Source organism: Emericellopsis cladophorae, assembly GCF_022114955.1.
Source record: "Emericellopsis cladophorae strain MUM 19.33 chromosome Unknown NODE_2_length_1295279_cov_118_880017, whole genome shotgun sequence".
NCBI classification, from domain to species: domain Eukaryota; kingdom Fungi; phylum Ascomycota; class Sordariomycetes; order Hypocreales; family Bionectriaceae; genus Emericellopsis; species Emericellopsis cladophorae.
The window spans coordinates 475,382-492,825 of record NW_026250927.1 but is presented as its reverse complement, the minus strand read 5'-3'; the positions used below and the strand labels follow the sequence as shown (position 1 = coordinate 492,825).

The 17,444-nt window shown below is 57.8% G+C and overlaps 7 protein-coding genes across 7 annotated transcripts; 4 read left to right on the top strand and 3 right to left on the bottom strand.

Annotated features, from left to right (window-relative positions):
- Nucleotides 1-734: 734 nt before the first annotated feature.
- Nucleotides 735-1,601, top strand: J7T54_006902 (uncharacterized protein; the record flags this gene model as incomplete). Its single annotated transcript, XM_051508598.1, has 1 exon — nucleotides 735-1,601. The coding sequence occupies one exon, from the start codon at nucleotides 735-737 to the stop codon at nucleotides 1,599-1,601; it is 867 nt and encodes a 288-aa protein (XP_051366116.1).
- A 161-nt stretch (nucleotides 1,602-1,762) lies between these two features.
- On the bottom strand, nucleotides 1,763-3,304 carry J7T54_006901 (cystathionine beta-synthase; the record flags this gene model as incomplete). The annotated part of the gene is made up of 1 exon (XM_051508587.1): nucleotides 1,763-3,304. One exon carries the CDS (start codon nucleotides 3,302-3,304, stop codon nucleotides 1,763-1,765), a length of 1,542 nt encoding a protein of 513 aa, XP_051366115.1.
- A 1,487-nt stretch (nucleotides 3,305-4,791) lies between these two features.
- J7T54_006900 (leucine aminopeptidase-like protein) lies at nucleotides 4,792-6,361 on the top strand (the record flags this gene model as incomplete). The annotated part of the gene is made up of 3 exons (XM_051508575.1): nucleotides 4,792-4,895; nucleotides 4,946-5,968; nucleotides 6,019-6,361. 3 exons carry the CDS (start codon nucleotides 4,792-4,794, stop codon nucleotides 6,359-6,361), a joined length of 1,470 nt encoding a protein of 489 aa, XP_051366114.1.
- Nucleotides 6,362-7,777: 1,416 nt separating this feature from the next.
- Nucleotides 7,778-10,078, bottom strand: J7T54_006899 (Xylosidase/arabinosidase-like protein; the record flags this gene model as incomplete). Its single annotated transcript, XM_051508564.1, has 1 exon — nucleotides 7,778-10,078. One exon carries the CDS (start codon nucleotides 10,076-10,078, stop codon nucleotides 7,778-7,780), a length of 2,301 nt encoding a protein of 766 aa, XP_051366113.1.
- A 760-nt stretch (nucleotides 10,079-10,838) lies between these two features.
- J7T54_006898 (uncharacterized protein) lies at nucleotides 10,839-12,321 on the top strand (the record flags this gene model as incomplete). Its single annotated transcript, XM_051508553.1, has 2 exons — nucleotides 10,839-11,058; nucleotides 11,120-12,321. 2 exons carry the CDS (start codon nucleotides 10,839-10,841, stop codon nucleotides 12,319-12,321), a joined length of 1,422 nt encoding a protein of 473 aa, XP_051366112.1.
- Nucleotides 12,322-12,396: 75 nt separating this feature from the next.
- J7T54_006897 (Calcium channel-like protein) lies at nucleotides 12,397-14,596 on the bottom strand (the record flags this gene model as incomplete). The annotated part of the gene is made up of 3 exons (XM_051508542.1): nucleotides 12,397-13,397; nucleotides 13,447-14,423; nucleotides 14,481-14,596. The coding sequence occupies 3 exons, from the start codon at nucleotides 14,594-14,596 to the stop codon at nucleotides 12,397-12,399; spliced, it is 2,094 nt and encodes a 697-aa protein (XP_051366111.1).
- A 1,253-nt stretch (nucleotides 14,597-15,849) lies between these two features.
- Nucleotides 15,850-17,280, top strand: J7T54_006896 (uncharacterized protein; the record flags this gene model as incomplete). The annotated part of the gene is made up of 1 exon (XM_051508531.1): nucleotides 15,850-17,280. One exon carries the CDS (start codon nucleotides 15,850-15,852, stop codon nucleotides 17,278-17,280), a length of 1,431 nt encoding a protein of 476 aa, XP_051366110.1.
- Nucleotides 17,281-17,444: the final 164 nt, after the last annotated feature.

Here is a 17,444-nt window from a genome sequence, read left to right as displayed (position 1 = left end):
AAATTTGGTCTCGAGGTCAAGACTAATAAGGAAATTGAGAATGACGACGCGGCCTGTCGTGGAGTCGCTCCTTGCTAAGCCCCGAGCGCAAGGCGAGTCCCCTGCCATCTATCCCAGAGTGGCTTAGCTCTGCCTCTTCCGCCAGGATGCCGGGAATTGGCATATCAATGGTTCGTAAGCCTTGACTTGAATTATGCCTGAGTCCTGAATACTTCAGACATCAACGCCAAACGCAAGGTAGTGCGATGATGTTGTCGACTAGCGACATGTGGTGCAGTTGGCTGGCTTGTGTCTCTGTTCGGCCACAGATGGCCAACTTGTAGCGCCTTATCCATTCGGCATCCTGTGCCATGATTGAAGGTGATTCAAGAGGTATGGGTGGCACTGAGTTTTTAGCAGTGGCATGTTTGACTCGGATGAAGTGTACAACGGTACATGAAACACAATAGAAAAGAAAAAAGAAAAGAAAAAAGAATCACATTGCACGCTATTCCCACGCGGAATCCTCTCTTGAATGTGTGTGGTGTATCCTGACCTCCAGTTGCTGAAGTTGGAGCTCATACAGCCCCCGGGTAGCCTGGATCCTGAGATGTGGTGCCACACAACCAGACCCTCACTCTGTCCCGCCATAATCTCGCATCCCCAGAGTCTAAACTGTCCAGAGACATCCTCCTCCAACCACGCAAGTCCACAACAGCTTCAGCGCGATCAACCCGCACGAACGACGCGCAACGATGGCTTTCGCCGAATTCTTGGAAGCGCTCCTCACGCCGTCCCTGCCCATCCTCGCGCTGGGCATCCTCATCATCATCGGCGCGCCCCTGCTCCTCCATATCGCCCTCGCCTCGTCCTCGACCTACATCACGCCGCCGACCGTCCTCCTCCTCGGGCCCCTCGCCTCAGGCAAGACGTCGCTCTTGACCCTCTTTGAGCGCGGAACGCCCGCGGAGACACACACGTCGCAGTCGACGACGAGCGTCGAGCTCAATGCCTCCACGGACGCGGACTCGAAGCAGAGTTTCCGGAACCACGACGACACCAGTGGGACGCACACCAAGTTCATCCTCGTCGACACACCGGGGCATGGGAAGCTGCGCAACTTGGCGTTCGGCAAGCTGGAGCGCGCAGAGACGCTCAAGGCGATTGTCTTTGTGGTGGATGCGGCGGCCCTGAGCGAGCAGGATGTCCTGTCGACCACGGCGTCGTACCTCTACGATGTCCTCCTGCTCCTGCAGAAGAGGGCCTCGGACAAGAGCAAGACGAGAAAGAGCGTTGTGCCGGTCATGATTGCGGCGAACAAGATGGATCTGTTCACGGCGCTGCCGGCTACAATGGTCCGGACGAATCTGGAGGTGGAGCTGACGAGGATCCGGGCCACGCGCAGCAAGGGACTTCTCGACTCTGGCGTCGGCATGGACGATGTGGGCTCGGAGGACCAGGACGCCTGGCTAGGCGAGTATGGCTCTGAGAAATTCTCGTTCAAGCAGATGCAGGAGTTTGACATTGACGTGGATGTCCTCCCTGGGAGCATCACTGGCGAGGAGGGCACTGGTGCGGACAAGTGGTGGTGGTGGATCGCGCAGAAGATAGCAAATGCGTGAAATGTAAATTATTCAATGGGAGACGTTGAGTCTCGCAGGCCGTTCCTTTTCTATTTCCCGACTCTCGTATCGCTGTTGATGCTGATTTTCCCAAAAACGCCGTACATGATCCCGTCCAGATGATTCATGACAAATATCCTCCTCTGTTCTCCCATCATAAATTAGAGCTTCTTGTTCACCATCCAGGTCAGAAGATCGACCTTTGTCACGATGGCAATGGGCTTGGAGAGCTTCGCGTCCTCGCTGGTCTCTGTGACGACAGCCGCGCTGTTCCACTCAAAGAACTTGCTTAGCTCGGTGAGAGACGTCTCACGCGTGATCTGGACAAACTTGCGCTTCTTGTCCTTCTTGCCCAGGGCGGCGTTCTGGCGGGGGTCCGTAATGATCTCGTCGAGGTGGGCAAAGTCAAACATGACATCCTTGACCTGGCTCTCTCCCGTGGCGCGACCGCGAGAGATGTAGCTGAGCAAGTTGCCGAGGGTGACGAGGCCGACGAGCTTGGAGGGCGTGGTGGAGGACAGCACGGGGAGCTGGTCAAAGCCCTTGTCGCGCATGGTCTCGATGGCCTCGGAGCAGGAAGCCGCCGCAGAGATGGACGTCACCGGCTTCAAGCGCAGCGAGGCAATGGTGGCGCCCGCGTAGGGGTCAGTCTCCTTCTTGTCAGCCGACTTGTCGACCTCGACGCCGTTTGTGGGCAGGAGCTTGTTGGCGGCGAGCCAGTCGTCGTCGGCAAACTTGCTGAGGTAGCTCCTGATGCTATCGGGCAGGATGACGACGACAACGTCGCCCTTTTTGAAGCCATACTCCCTCACGGCCAGCACCATGGCGGCCATGGCCGACCCAGAGCTACCACCGACCAGCAGACCCTCCTCGGAGATCAAGCGACGGGCGAGGAAGAAAGACTCCTGGTCGTCGGTCTTGTACCACTTGTCCACAGTCTCGCGGTCGAGCACGTCGGGGATGAAGTCGTAGCCGATACCCTCGACCTTGTACTGGGCATTCATGTGCTCCTCGTTGAGCGACTCGGGGACGGCGAGGATGCTGCCCTGGGGATCGGCGGCAATGATCTTGACGTCCTTGCTGTGCTTTCGGATCCCGCGCGCCAAGCCAGTGATTGTGCCGCCCGTACCAGCGCCAGCGACGACGGCGTTCAGCTTGCCGCCCGTCTGCTCCCAGATCTCCTCCGCCGTACCGTACTCGTGGGCGAGGGGGTTGTTGGGGTTGCTGTACTGATCGAGGATGTGGGCGTTGGGCATCTCCTTTTCCAGGCGGCGGGCGACGCCAATGTGCGACTCGGGGCTGTCCCACGCCGCCTGGGTGGGGGTGCGGATGATGGTGGCCCCCAGGGCGCGCAGCACCGACACCTTTTCCGCCGACATCTTCTCGGGCAGGGTGATGATGGTCTTGTAGCCCTTGATGGCACCAACGAGGGCGAGGCCAATGCCGGTGTTGCCGCTGGTGGGCTCGATCAGGGTGTCGCCCGGCTTGATGCGGCCGCTCTTCTCGGCCTCCTCGACCATGCGGAGGGCGATGCGGTCCTTGACGCTGCCGCCGGCGTTGAAGAACTCGGCCTTGACGTAGACATCACACTCGATCCCGAGGGCCTGGGGGATTCTGTTGAGGCGGACGAGGGGGGTGTTGCCGATGAGGTCGGTGGCCGATGCGACAGTGGGCGCATTGCGGGGGGTGTGGGCGACGGACATGGTGGGCTCGTCGTTGTTTGATAAAATGAAGGAGCGGTAGAGAATTCACGTACGGGAGGGAGGTTGAGGAGCAAAGACAGAGCCTCACAACGCGGTCACCGTAGGGAGAGAAAGAAGAAGATAACGTTCAGCTGCCAATGTCGCCATGCATTCGCTGCGAGGGGGATCAGATCATGCGTTTGCTAGGAAATTCATTTTTTTTGCCCCGCGCTTAGCCGATTCGAACCGCACTAATTCGTCTAGGGGACGGCAACCCCCGAAAACGCCGCAAATGGCATGATCATTGGCATCTGACAGCCTGTGATTGGAGCCTAGAGTCAGTCACTGTATTACTCATCAACGACTCAATAGTACAGTCATGCTTTTGTCCACACCAGCACTCCGCACAATCACTGTTCAATGTTCAATGTTCATGTTCATGTTCTGGACTCTTGGAGGAAGCACTCTTCGGTCTTGGTATCGCTACGCGAGAGCCCCGTTGCGCCACTGCACGTTGTCTGACAGACGCTTCAATTCGGGCCCTTGCCCACAGTAGTCCGGATGCTTTCCTCCTGGACAGCAAGCAATCCGTTCGCGACCCCAGAGAGCGAGGAAAGATCTTGTAATAAGTGTCCAACGTGTTAGCGTAAGGAGCCTCGAACAGTCTCATTCACGTTGGGGCCCTTCTGCCACTCTGCCATGACAGCGGAATGTTTCCTGTCGATTTCTCCGCACGCCCCAGATCGCAGAGCCGCCAAGGGCGCCAAACAAAGGGACCATCTCACAACATTGCCCTTTCCCATCGAGGCAGGAGATCAAGCAATTGGAGCGCCACACTGTCCCCTCACCGTAGTGTCCGGTACTGGCCGGTCCAAGTGAGTCGATGGTGCAACCTTATCGTGAGTGGTTGGTTAATAAAGGCCAATATCGCACTCAAGAGCAGGGATGCTTATCGCGCGGGCGATTGCTGGAATATCTTCACTTACTTCCCCAAGGGCATGGCAGGCCAGGGCCTCAGAGATTGACGGTCATTGACCAGCTACTTGTTCAACAGGCTGGCGCATTCATAACTCCCAAGGCTTGGAAACATTGCCTCCACACTCACAGCACTCCTCTACGCTAATTCCCGAATACAACCATGCAGTTATGCTTGTTCCTGGCGCGATCGCTCCGCGCCACTCAACGCACCCCGCCGAGCACCCAATGCTGCGACCTGCCTCTTTGGACCACGGCCGACAACTTGTATGGGGGATCTTTCGCCTCCCCACCTATCGACAAAGAACCTCACAGGGATTTTTTGGTAGGAGGCGTCGCCACGGCAAGGCGAGGAGGCACCAATTGCGCAGGTGAGGCCAACAGGTGCTGGAGCCTCGCGCCTCGCGCCTCGCACCTGCTGCCAGTCACTCCAAGGTATTTAAGGGCTCCTGTCCCTTCGCGCTGGTCTCCAACTTCTTGAGTCTCTCACCGACATCGTTGTTAAGCTCCGGTATCGCCATCACTTTCTCAGGATGAAGACTACCAGCTTCCTCGCCGCCGGCCTTGCGGCTTCCGGTGCTGCTGCCACCAGCAAGCTCACCCCCGATGCCATTGAGAATGACATCCGCACAGACAAGTCAGATACCTGCCATTAGAGTCTGCGAGACACACGCTGACAAGACTTAGGCTCCAGAATGTCCTCTGGAACTTCAACAAGATCGCCCGTGACAATGGCGGGAACCGTGCCTTTGGCTTCCCCGGTTACAACGCCTCGCTCGACTTTGTCCTCGAGCGCGTGCAGACACGCTTCGGCAAGCACCTCGACACCTTTGTCCAGCCCTTCACCCACCTGTTCGCCACGACATATGAGATCTCCGTGACTGGCCCTGACGGTGACCTGGAGAACATCCTCACCCTGCAATACAACAACCCCACCCCAGAGGGTGGTGTCACCGGCGAGCTCGCCGCCTTGCCCATTGACGACGAGCGTGGCTCCGGCTGCTTCGCCGACCAGTGGGAGGGGACCGATGTTGAGGGCAAGATCGCACTCATCAAGCGTGGCGCTTGCGCCATCTCGGACAAGCTGAGGCTGGCCAAGAACAACGGCGCCATTGGCGCCCTCCTCATCCACAACGTGCCTGGCGACTCTATCACCGCCGCCACCCTGAGTGCGGAGAACTATGGCCAGATCTCCCCCGTCGCTGTCATCACCCTTGAGCAGGGTCTCGCCTGGAAGGAGGCAGTCGACGCTGGCGAGACTATCGAGGTCCACCTCCTCGTCGATGCCACTGCCGAGGACCGTGAGACCTGGAACATCATCTCCGAGACCAAGGAGGGCGACGCCGACAATGTCATCATGCTCGGTGCTCATCTCGACTCCGTCCAGGAGGGCCCTGGTGTCAACGACGACGGCTCCGGTTCCGCGGCTCTGCTCGAGCTCGTCGGCTCGGTCAAGAAGTACAAGGGCTTCAACAACAAGATCCGCTTCGCCTGGTGGGGTGCGGAGGAGAGCGGCCTGGTCGGTTCCACGTACTATGTCCAGAGCCTCTCCGAGGAGGAGAAGGACAAGGTTCGCTTCTACTGGAACTACGATATGATCGGCTCCCCTGAGCCCTTCTTCAACGTCTACGCCGACGACGATGCCGACAAGACGGGCGGCAAGTACATTATCGACTACCTGACCGAGAAGGGTTTCCCCGCCGAATACGCGTGAGTTGAGTGAAAGCGCATCGTTGTGACATGTGACTGATCGAGTACAGTGCCTTTGGTAGCTCCTCCGACTATGTTGCCTTCCTCGAGGCTGGCATCCCCTCCTCTGGCATCTTCACGGGCGCCGGAGCTCCCCAGGATGCCTGCTACCATCTCGCCTGCGACGACATTGACAACATCAACTACGAGGCGCTCACAGCCAACGCAAAGGCGGCCGGTCGTGCCCTCGCCGAGCTCGCCAACGACCTTTCCGAGGTGCCCCCTCGCGCCACGTCGTCGGTGAACCCCTCGAGCAAGCGTGGTGTCGCCCGCGATCTCACCAAGTGGAAGCGCGTGGCTGCGGGCGTCGAGAAGCACCACTCGTGCGGCGGCGGCAAGAAGAACACTGTATAAATGATGACGGGATGACGATGATGATTATGAAAAGCGGGTTGAGCGTTATGTGAGCGGTTGTAGCATAGAGGCGTTGTGTGGGCGGATGTAGAACAAGCGACTGCGAATAGGATGTATATTCGACACGACTGCGACATTCAGTACGTGAACGATCTCTGCATGGAAACCAACCTGAAACCCCCGTGCAATGTTCGGTCACTAGGCTGCCTGACTTTGACGCAATATCACAAGAGGACCTGTCGGATTTTTTGTTTCCTATAGCACTGACATCCCATACTGTTGCGACCACTCAAACCCTCAAAAGTCTTCGCGTACAACAACCGACATCTCCCTCCATCTGCCTCGTGTATGTTGTAATCATTATTCATTCCACATAACATTAAATACAGCTTTCGGCACCAACCCTCAAGCCTTATGCTTGACCTTTGGATTGTTCCTCGGGTTCGGAATCGGGTTCGCCTTGTACGTCGGATATTTCGGCCCCCCCGGTATCCTCTCCGAAACCCTCACGCTCGCCCCGTAACTCTGGCTCACACGCACAGGTGGAGGTCTTGCGGCTCGTGGTGGTGGCCGCACAGGCACGCCGCGGACGGGTCGTCGTGCATCGTCCTCCTCACTGGAACTTGACGACGACGAAGAAGACGTGGATGCGGCAGAGGAGCGGTGCCGTCTTCGATGAAACATGCGTACCTCGCTCCGGTAGCGACTCCACTTGATGCAGCAGAAGATCATGAGGAGGATCAAAATGATACTACCCACGACAGAGCCAGCGATCGCGGCGCCTTCGCGATCTGTGAGGCCATCTGACGTGCCGCGGGTTCGTAGAAGGACGGGGGCGGGAACCATTGTATTTTGAAGCGCCGATTCACAATCTGCGACGGTCAAGAAAGAAGGAACAATGTAAGACAGTGTGTATTGAGAAACCGCTGACAGGGCTGAAGGAGACATCAGACATCTCCGTCTGAGACTTATGGGCAAGCCTGCTCCCTCCCCCCCCCCGAGGTTTCCAGGTAGTACAAACCCTCCGGCCGTGACGACAAGGCAGACAAGGCAAGGCGGCGACCCCGTCATCTGACTCTCACACGGGCTGGCCGCGCTCTTCTCGGCGTCGAAGATGGTGTGCATATGTGGTCGTGAATGCGACCGGCAGGGCTGCATCTACATGGCAGCTCGACGAATGGGCGGTGGGTGTTGTGTATGCAAGTGAGCTGGCTTGCAGCACGGCTACTTACACGCATATCAGTAGAACTGGTAGGAGGTGGTGTGGAGGGACTCTTCAAAAGGCGTTTGGGTCATTCGGTGTCTTATCATGCGAACCAGAGGGACATGCACATGGCGTCGGACTGGGTGGGTGACTGGACAGGACAGACCTGCAGAGAGACGTCGCACGAATACAATATCATTTCAAGGCTCTGTCTATGCCATCCACTCCTTCACCAGGCTCCTCTTGCATTTCCCGTCACAACCAGGAATGGTTTGCGCGTCCACGCCGCCGATCGTCGGGACAACCTTCTCAAACAGCCCCGTCCACTCATCAATAGTCAACTTGTCAATGGTGACCTCCCTGTTCGTGCCGTTGCCGTCGGGAATCTTGAAGCGGTGGTACACAATGTACCACTCGTCGGTCTCGGGGACGTTGAGGACAGAGTTGTGTCCCGTACCCAGGATCCCCTTTTCGACGTCCTTCTCGAGGAGGACGCCGCGGTACGTCCAGGGACCATCAGGGCTAGGGGCGGTGGCGTACCCGACGCGGTAGTTCTCGGAGCGCGTGTCGTCAATCGAGTAGGTCATGTGGTACACGCCGTCGCGGTAGTTGACGAAGCTGCCCTCGCGGTAGTCTGTCAGGCCCTGCTGCTCGGCGGCGGTCGACCAGTCGACGCTGACCATGTCGTCGTTGAGCTGCGCGTACACGGGCGTCCCGTTGCCCCAGTAGATGTAGTACGTGCCCGAGACGGGATCCTTGAAGACGCACGGGTCGATGGAGCCGCCGCTCGTCGCGACCGCCTCGGTGCCGGTGACGAGGGGCTCGGGCTGCGCGACAAAGGGGCCCTCGGGCGAGTCGGCGACGGCCACGCCCATGGTCTTGGCGTTGTACTCGGGGTTGTTGCCGCTGAAGTAAAAGTAGAACTTTCCGTCCTTCTCCGCAATGGTCGGCGCCCACGCGTTGCCGGTGGCCCAGGGGACGTTGCCGTTCTCGCCGCCGAGGGTGAGGAAGGGCTGCTCGGAGCGGACCCAGTCGACGAGGTTGGGGGACTTCCAGACGTAGAACTCGAAGCCGCCCCAGCCTGGCGTGCCGTCAGTCGTGGCGTAGATGTAGTAGTTGCAGTCATTGGGGAAGGTGGCAATGTTGGGGTCCGCGTAGTAGCCAGGGAGCAGGCCGAGACCCTCGCTCTGTCGCTTGGCTGTCGCGAGGGGGGCGCGCTTCGCTGGCTGTTGAGCGCCCGAGTGGAGGGCCTCGAGCTCAGCGGCCGTGACTGGCAGCACGGTTCCGTGTCGAGGGCTTGAGGGCAGGCTGTACTCGGCAGAGACCTGCCAGTCGGGGTTGGCAATGTCGGCGGTCTCCAGGGGGATATACCCACGGTCGACATATTCGTCTACGAAGAGATAGAACTTGTCGCCGTGCACATCGCCGGGGTTCGACTTGAAGGCAGTCGGTCCCTCCACGGCCTGGGTGCCAGCGTCACGGCCGATGCAGGTGGCAACGACGGTCCAGGAGTCGAGTTGGCCACGCAGGGTGGACGAGCTTTCCTGGATGATATCAGTGCATCCAGTGCCCCCCGCGCCCTCATCCTTGGTGAAGCGGTAGTACGTGTCAGAAGCCCTGAGGACGGTCGAGTCGATCCTGGACATGCCATTGTCCTGCCAGACGACCGGCTCGCCAAAGGTAATGAAGTCGCGGGTGGTAGCATACATCATGCGGTGGTAGCTGTTGCCGGTGTGGTCGGGATCATTCTCATTGTCGTAGAGCGACGAGGCCCAGAAGACAATGTACTCGCCGATGCTGTCGTCATAGTACGCCTCAGGGGCCCAGGTGTTGCCTGCGTTGTCGGGGGCCACCTTGACGTGGCGCTGCTCCGACCAGTTGACCAGGTCGTTGGACTCCCACACCTCGAGATAGAGGCTGCCTTTCCGGACGGCATCACCCCATGAAGTCCCGCTGCCGATGGAAAGGTCCGTGGCAATGAGGTAGAATGTGTCACCTTCAGGCGACCTGATGATGAACGGATCGCGGAGCCCGCCTGTGCCCTTGGATGAGGTGAGAACCGGCTGGCCGTCGTTGAGCTCGGTCCACGACAGAGCGTCGTTACCGTTACTGGCCGCGAAGAATATGTTCTCCCCTGCGAGCGAGCTGCCGACAAAGTACGAGAAGGCATAGCCCTCAAAGGGCTCCAGCTGCACCGCCGGCTGTACCGTGGTGGTGATGGTGTGCTGTACGGTCTCGCCATTCGAGGTCACGGTCGCCGTCAGGTTGACTTGGGCCTGGGATGATGGACGCTTGACAACGCCCGAGTCGGAGATGATGTCCGCGTCCGATGAAGACCACTCAATGTCATGTCCGTCGACGCTCGAGGGCAGAGTGACACTGCCTCGAATGTCGTCCGCCTTGTGGATGTTGATTGCCTTGAGGGACGACGCAATGCTTGACGCAGGGGCGCCTACCGCAAGGCCCAGCAGGCCGAGCAGAGTGGCGGCTGGAGTGATGGGAGGGGTTCTCATGATGGCTGCTGAACAGGCTCTTGTCCCGATGCCAACAACTTCCTTGATATCGGCCATCGACCCATCTTATATAGTCCTCTGGACCCGCCAGCGCGAAGGCACTTGATGAGTTTCGGCCCAACGGGAGCCGAGGGGAGTGTGTCGCTGGGATACGAGGCATGATTCGACACATGGTCAGCGGCAAGCATCACCACCCCCCATGGGGAAATGCTCCGGCATTTGCGTTCCTTAAGGAGCGAGCAGCGAGCTCCTACTGCCGGCAAAGTGGACGCCATCGCCTTGGCGGCCAGCACTAGCGCCAGACTCCAGTCCCCTTATAAAACCATCACCATGAGCTTAAAAGGTTACGCACGCCACCAAAGGGGCTGCTGCGGTTGTCAACTTCCTCTTGAGGAGATCGGCTCATGCGCGCGCCCAAACGTTTCCAGCAATTGGCGCGCGTGGACTCGTCCCCACGGCGCCCCCCTGGTCAAGATCGCGGGGACTAACTCGGGGGATGATCATCACGCTCGGCACATTGCTCTCGCTACTACCGAGCCAGTGACGTCGAACGACACGGGAACGTCTTGGAGAACTCTCGCAATTTCCCGCCATGTTTCCCTCCCCGCAGTTTCGTTGTCCGGAGGCCGGGGAACATTGTGTGGGGTTCGTACTCTTCGGCACATCAGGAAGACTATAAGTAGCTGGCATTGCGTCGCCCTCTAGACAGAGTGTGAAAAGGCATTGAGGGCTGGAAATCTCGCACATTCTCAATTGAATCATGCTCGGGCTTGTGACTGGTTTCCTGGCTGCTGCCACCGTCCTCGCGGGCAGCACCGCCGGCGCTGCGCTTGAAGGACGGTCGTATGACACAGACCTGAACACGTACGCTCTACGTGAGGAACAATGGCCCTATGGGCCTGCCCACACCGAGGGTCGCCATATCGTCAACTCTCGCGGTGATAAGATCAAATGGGCGGGCATCAACTGGCCCATGTCCGGTATGGCACTCGGGTCCCATCTGCTGCCTTGTCCCTTCACTTTGCTGACCAAATGTCCCAGGTGAGACCATGGTACCCGAAGGACTCGAGAAACGTCCGGCAGGCGAGATCTTGGACGATCTCGGCTCGATGGGGATGAATTTCCTTCGCATGGGCTACTCGGCCACCATGGTTGACGAGGTGTACGAATCTGACCAGGACGATGTGCCCCTCGAAGCGGCCATGATCAAGGCCCTGGGCTACTACAATGGAACCCGCGTCACGTCCGATGTCGTCAAGCACAACCCCTCGTGGAATCGCACCACGGGACGCTTCCAGATCTGGGGCGACATTGTCGACATGGCGGCCGAGAGGGGCATGTTTGTCCACCCAGACATGCACATTGCCAAAGCCGGCTGGTGCTGTGGCCACGACGATGGCAGTGCCTGGTTCGGCGACGAGAACTTCAACGTCAAGAACTGGACGCGTGCGCTGTCCTACGTCGCCGACTGGGCCAAGGACTTCCCCAACATCGTCTCCATGGCGCTGGTCAACGAGCTGCGCCAACCGTGGGTCGATGACTACCCCAAGTTCGGTTACAACTGGATGACCCTTGTCGGCAACATGACCCTCGGCTCCGACGCAATCCACGAGGCCAACCCGGACCTGCTCATCTCCTGGTCTGGTCTACAGTTCGACGAGGATCTGTCTGCGCTCACCAGCGGCACCAACCTCCTCACGTCGCCATGCTACATGTGCGTATCCGTGCAGGACTCGCCTCGGCGAGACCCAGTCGTCTTCAACCTGGACGACCACGCATGGGGTGACAAGGTCTTCTACGAGCTCCACCTGTACACCATGACCGAGGACCTCGACATTGGCACGTGCGACATTATCAAGGCGCAGCTGTACCGCGCGGGCTTCAACGCGCTGGGCATGGACAGGCCCAAGGACTGCGATCTGCTCGAGAACCACCACCTCGGCCCGTGCCGGGAACCGTCGCACCTCACGCCTGTGGCGATGACCGAGTTTGGCACCGCGCAGGACGAGACGTTGCTGAACAACAGCTACATTGACTGCCTACGCGAGTTCACCACCGAGAACGACGTCAGCTGGGCCATGTGGTCGGTGGCCGGGTCGTACAGGGTGCGCTCGGGCGGCCAGAATGTCAACGATACCTGGGGTATGATGAACTTTGACTGGGACGGTTTCCGGTTCGAGGAGGGCGTCGAGGAGATCTGGAGGCCATGGGTCCAGGAGACAAACGTCACAAAGAAGGACTAGAGTACGCATTAACGGTGGGGAAAAAAAAGTGATATTGATCCAAGTCGTTGTAGATGGAGTTGGTACTGCGAGTACCTAGGATTCCGTCGTGCCGCCCTCGGCAGCCGCTGCTCCGGTGCGTATAGACTGATTCTGCTGCATGGCCAAGAGAGCGGTTGTGATATTGTCGATCTTGCTGTTCAGCTCCGCAATCTGCGCCGCCAACGACGTGTCCGCATTGACATCCTCGTCGGCCGCATCCAACTTTTGCTTGCCCATCTTGCCGAACGCGCTGGCGCTCAGGAGGGGCATGGTGGGCCGATTGTAGGCGGAAGAGGGTCGAATCTGGGGCATCGTCGGCCTGCGGTGCGTTTCGCGCGGCTGCTCAGCGGGACTTTCGAAGCCAGCCAAGAAAATCTGGGACTCTCGACGTTGGAGGCACTCGTACGCCTTGATGACGGCAATAATTGGCAGATGAGAAATCTTCAATGCCGCAATGCGGGCCTTGAGTATGCCGGGGGAGTTTGGGAACACGAGAGACCACGGGCTGAACAGGATCCAGGCGATAAAATTAAAGGGTGGATAGAAGTGGATGAGTCGGTTGCTTGTCGATGCCTCCAGCACGTACACCGCGTAGACGTAGAGATACTCCTCTCGAGCATGGTTGATGACGCGGGAAAAGCTGTTGGAGAGGATACCAGTCAAGGAGCTGAGCAAGAGGATGTTGGAGAAGATGACGAGGATGATCATCAACGGCGGTCCAAATATGGGATCGATTTGGTCCATGACATCGAAACCAACGTAGCTGGATCCGAAGAAAATTCGGGTGAGGATGATCGACATGCTCCCGAGCCTAAAGTTGCCGCGACCAATGAGGGAGAATGTGGTCAAGAAGCCCAGGAAGAAGATGGCAAGCAGTACCATGAACTTGCAAAAGTCCTTGCCCATCTCCTTCAAGCACGGAATCAGCGTTCCCCAATACGGACTCAAGCTCAAGATGGAGCAGATGCGCGGGATAAGAAACAGGGCCTCCAGTGCGAGTATGTCAAAAGCCCAGCCACTGAGCTCCTGGCTGTTCTGGCTGAGGCCGACGATCCCTTTGACCATTGTCAGCTGGTAATGTCGAGCATCTGGCAAGTGACTTACGGAGGATGATAAAGACAACTCCAATCAGAATCACAATCATGTCAAAAAAGTTCCAAATATCCGCCGTGTATATGACGCTTCCCGCATCGCCCCATTCGCTCAGCTCGTCAAAGAGGAACGCAGCGAACCAGAACCACAGGGCTAGCTCGACTCCTGTAAGCCGATCTCTCGGCGGGACGATGAGCACAGCGTAGAAAAGGCAGAGGAAGATGCCAAAGAAGACAACCTCCCAGCACTTCATGTACTTGGGCACCCTCAGCCGCGCGTAGGGGTCGGCTCTGTTGGGGTGATAGAAGCGAGGCTGTTTCCTCGCGTGGAGTGACAAGGCGTCCCAGTACACAATTTGCCCGTTCCATATGCCAGTCAGAATCTTCTGTACTACGTGCTGGCTCAGGAACCGCTTCGCGTCCGCCACGGCGGCGATCTCGAGCGCGTTCAGCCCTTCAAAAGCAGCGCTCGGATCCTCGTCGTCTGGGCCCGCTGAACTGGAGTCATGGCTCCCTTCTGTTAGCCTCGACAGCGAGAAGAGCAGTTCGCTTCGCTTGGTTTTGCTCCCTGTTGGGGCCGATACTGAATTGCTCCGATCGGTCTTTGCCGAGAAGCGTGACAGCAAAGGTGCTAGCTCTGCGTTGTCCTCGGGGTCCTGCGACGTCTGGGCCGCCAGTGGGCCCATCTGGCTCGGGAGCTGGGCCTCTGGGATCTCATACAGGCAGAAGTCCAAGGCCACACGCTCTGGAAAACGTGTCAGGAACCTCCATGCGACAATCTCGCAGGCGCTCGACCGCGACGGACCGAGCCCCTGCTCGTTTTCTACATCGACAGCGTAGTGCCATTTCAAGGCCAGGAGGGCGTTGACGATCGCCTGGTTCTCGCAATTCTTGGCCAGATGGTCGACCAAGACGCGCAGACAGTTGCCAGATGACGTTGTCCGCAATTGCTCAAATGTGCTGGGCAGCTCAATGACTTCCTCAAAGTACCTAGGGTGCGATGCGTGTCAGCTCAAACCTGAGGGACTCGTGGGGATGTATACGCACTTTGAGAGCTTTCTCACCACAGTCCGAAAGGAATCAAGTTCTTTGACGTCGGGAAGCTCAATGTCCCAGTCGTCTGCCGGCGACTTTGCACCTGCAGGTGCTCGTAGAGGTGGCATCCCGAGCCAGCGGAGTTGGTGTGAAGGACGTCAGGGAATTGTCGGCAGATGAATGTCTTAGCTGCAGGGATGCTAGTGCTCTCTCTGACTACTGCGATGAGCCCGTCGTATACTGGACTCAATTGCAAGAAATTAAGAATGCAAATATGTGAAATGTTTTCTGCGTGAGGGATGTCTTATTTGATCTCCTGGTGCTAAGATTTATGATAGAACGCAAATCATCAACGTTCCTGGCTGCGTGTTTAGCACTAACCCCGCTGTTGAGGAGGTTCAGCTCCGGGTATCGTGATTTTGTCATCTGGGAAAAAGAGCCACCCAAGGTGACGGCATGAAGGGCACGTGACGCCCTCCCGAGATGGCAGCAGATTTGGAGATATTTGACTACAATGACCCAAGGATTGAATCGTTCCCCGTGCAATCAGTACATGGTAATTGCAACGTCGACGATGGCGTCAATGCGTCACGAGCCTGCGCAAGGTCCTGGCGTATGGCGAGAGATCCTAGGATCATCTTCTGCTTTGTTGCTGGCAGGCCAACGCATCAGACTGGATTTGAAAGAGATAGCACATCGGACTACCTCCATCAGGGCGTGTCCATACAGATGAAGAGGTCGATGCGATGTAACAAGGAATTCAATGCGCGCTGTGCAGAGATGGTTGCGGATTGTCAATTGAATCTATATTTGGGCCGCACCGCCACGATGCGGCACGTCTTGGCGTACCATCTTGAGCAGCTCTATCTCTTTGCGCACTGTACGAGGCACGTCCATTGCAGAATACCTCACAGTGCGAACTATGTCAGCCTTATGCATCCACTCAGTCTCGAATTTGGGGGTCGCTGCACTTTGCTCAAGTCGCACTAGTAATAAATGAGCGAGGCATCTCGCCTTGATCATCTCTGTGCGACTTGAACGTTGACTGTTCTCGTTACTAACTGCCAACATCATTATAAAAAAAAAATCAGAGAGGTAGAAGTGAAGAATCAAGACGCTGAAAGAACGGGCCCCCCGTCAGCTTGTTGTCTGGGTGGACCCTGCCAGCGCTGTGCTCCCCCGTTGCCCTGGGAGCTGAGCCTTCTCTTTTCTCAGGCCGAGTTTCAAGTCTGTTTGCGCTCGCTCTCCTTCGTCATCCCGTCGCCAGCCTCAAACTCCCCGGTGACGACCTTTCTCGTTCTCCGGAGCTTTGAGTCGTGACAATCCAAGGCCAGCGTCTTCGTGGCGCGTGTTTGAAAGTCTACCTAAGACAACAACCATCATGACCCGCCGGCGATCGCCACCGTATCGAATACATGAGCCAACGACCTTTATCATTACGCTCCTCACAACCACGTCGGCGCACATTCTCCCACAACGGACTACAGCATTGCCGTACCAGACACTCAATGTCCTCCCATATCCTATACCCACAGCTGCCTTGTTCCCCCGGCAACAGGCTCTCAACACGATATGCGGGTACATTGGAGGTGACCCTGAGCTGGCTGCGACATGCTCAGCGGGATCACACTGCGCTGTCGATGTCGTGCATAATGCTATAGGCTGCTGCCCGGATGGCGATGTCGCATGCACAGCTGGTGTCTACACTGACTGCGTTGACAGCGACAGTTCCCCGCAGAATGTGATTGACCCGTACGTCTTCACCTGCGGCAGCGGCGATGGTGGCTGCTTCAGGAATGAGTTTGAAGGGGGATACTTCCAGTATGGCTGTGGAGGCAGTGCCGCCACGGTGAAGATGACTGCTAGCGGGAAAACGGACGTCGAGCTGGGGACTGTGAGCGTCGAGTTGACGGAACAACCTTCCACGCTATCAGAACCGACGACACTGGGAGCAGGCACAAGGACGAAAAGCGCGACACGGTCAACAGATACCACAGAGAGTGACAGCTCAAGTAGCGCCACTGAGGGAGAGTCGACGACTGCAACGAGGACAACAGAGCGACCGAGCGCGACTGAGACGAGTGACGGGGCTGACAATGACGACACTGACGCTCCCGGAAACAGTGGCAACGGGCCGAATACTGGGGCTATCATCGGAGGCACCCTGGGCGGCGTGGCTTTTGTTGCCATGGTGGTCGTGTTGGCGCTGTATCTCTGGCGACGTCGGAAGGGCAACTCCAGGCAAGGGCCTGGCCAACAGGGCGACACCAAGTACATCAGGTATAGCGTCTCCGTCACGGCACTTGGATCTGCGAACAAGACTGACAAAAGCAGCCCCATGACCGACCCACGACATCCTTTCGAGCCCCTATCTGCTGTGCAAGAAGTCGACGAATCCCGGCTACCGCGGGACGGTCCCCGTCCGACTGATGGCGCCGGCGCCGGCACATCGCTAGGCGTACCAGACGAGCCGCGTCATACGGTTTCGCCATACTGGTCATCCGTCTCGTCGCGCGGCGGCGCCGTCGAGGGCTCTGGGTATCAAGAAAAGGACAGCATGCCCCTGACTAGTGAGATGGGCATGAGTCCGAAGATCGTCCGGTCAGCAGACCATCATCCGCATCCCGTGGCGGCGCAATTCATGGATGGCCGAGAATTGGAGATGACGGATCGCGGGGGCGCCGCCGACAGCAGTAACAATGAGTCCGGAGACAGCGACTATGGGACGTATCCTGGACCGCGTAGAGGCGGAGGCGGCGGTGCGCTGTGGCAGCAGAACCGTGTCCAGACGAAGAACATGAATTGGCTGTAGAGGAGGCGACTACCTGGCTTGACGAGATTTTTTTGTTTTTTTAAGAGTAGCATCAGCATGGATACTATAGCTTAGCATTAGAAGGAGTCAGATGAGGGCTTAGGATAGCAGAGCCATGCTTCAATGATGATGGCTTCATGATTGATGACTACAATGATGACGGC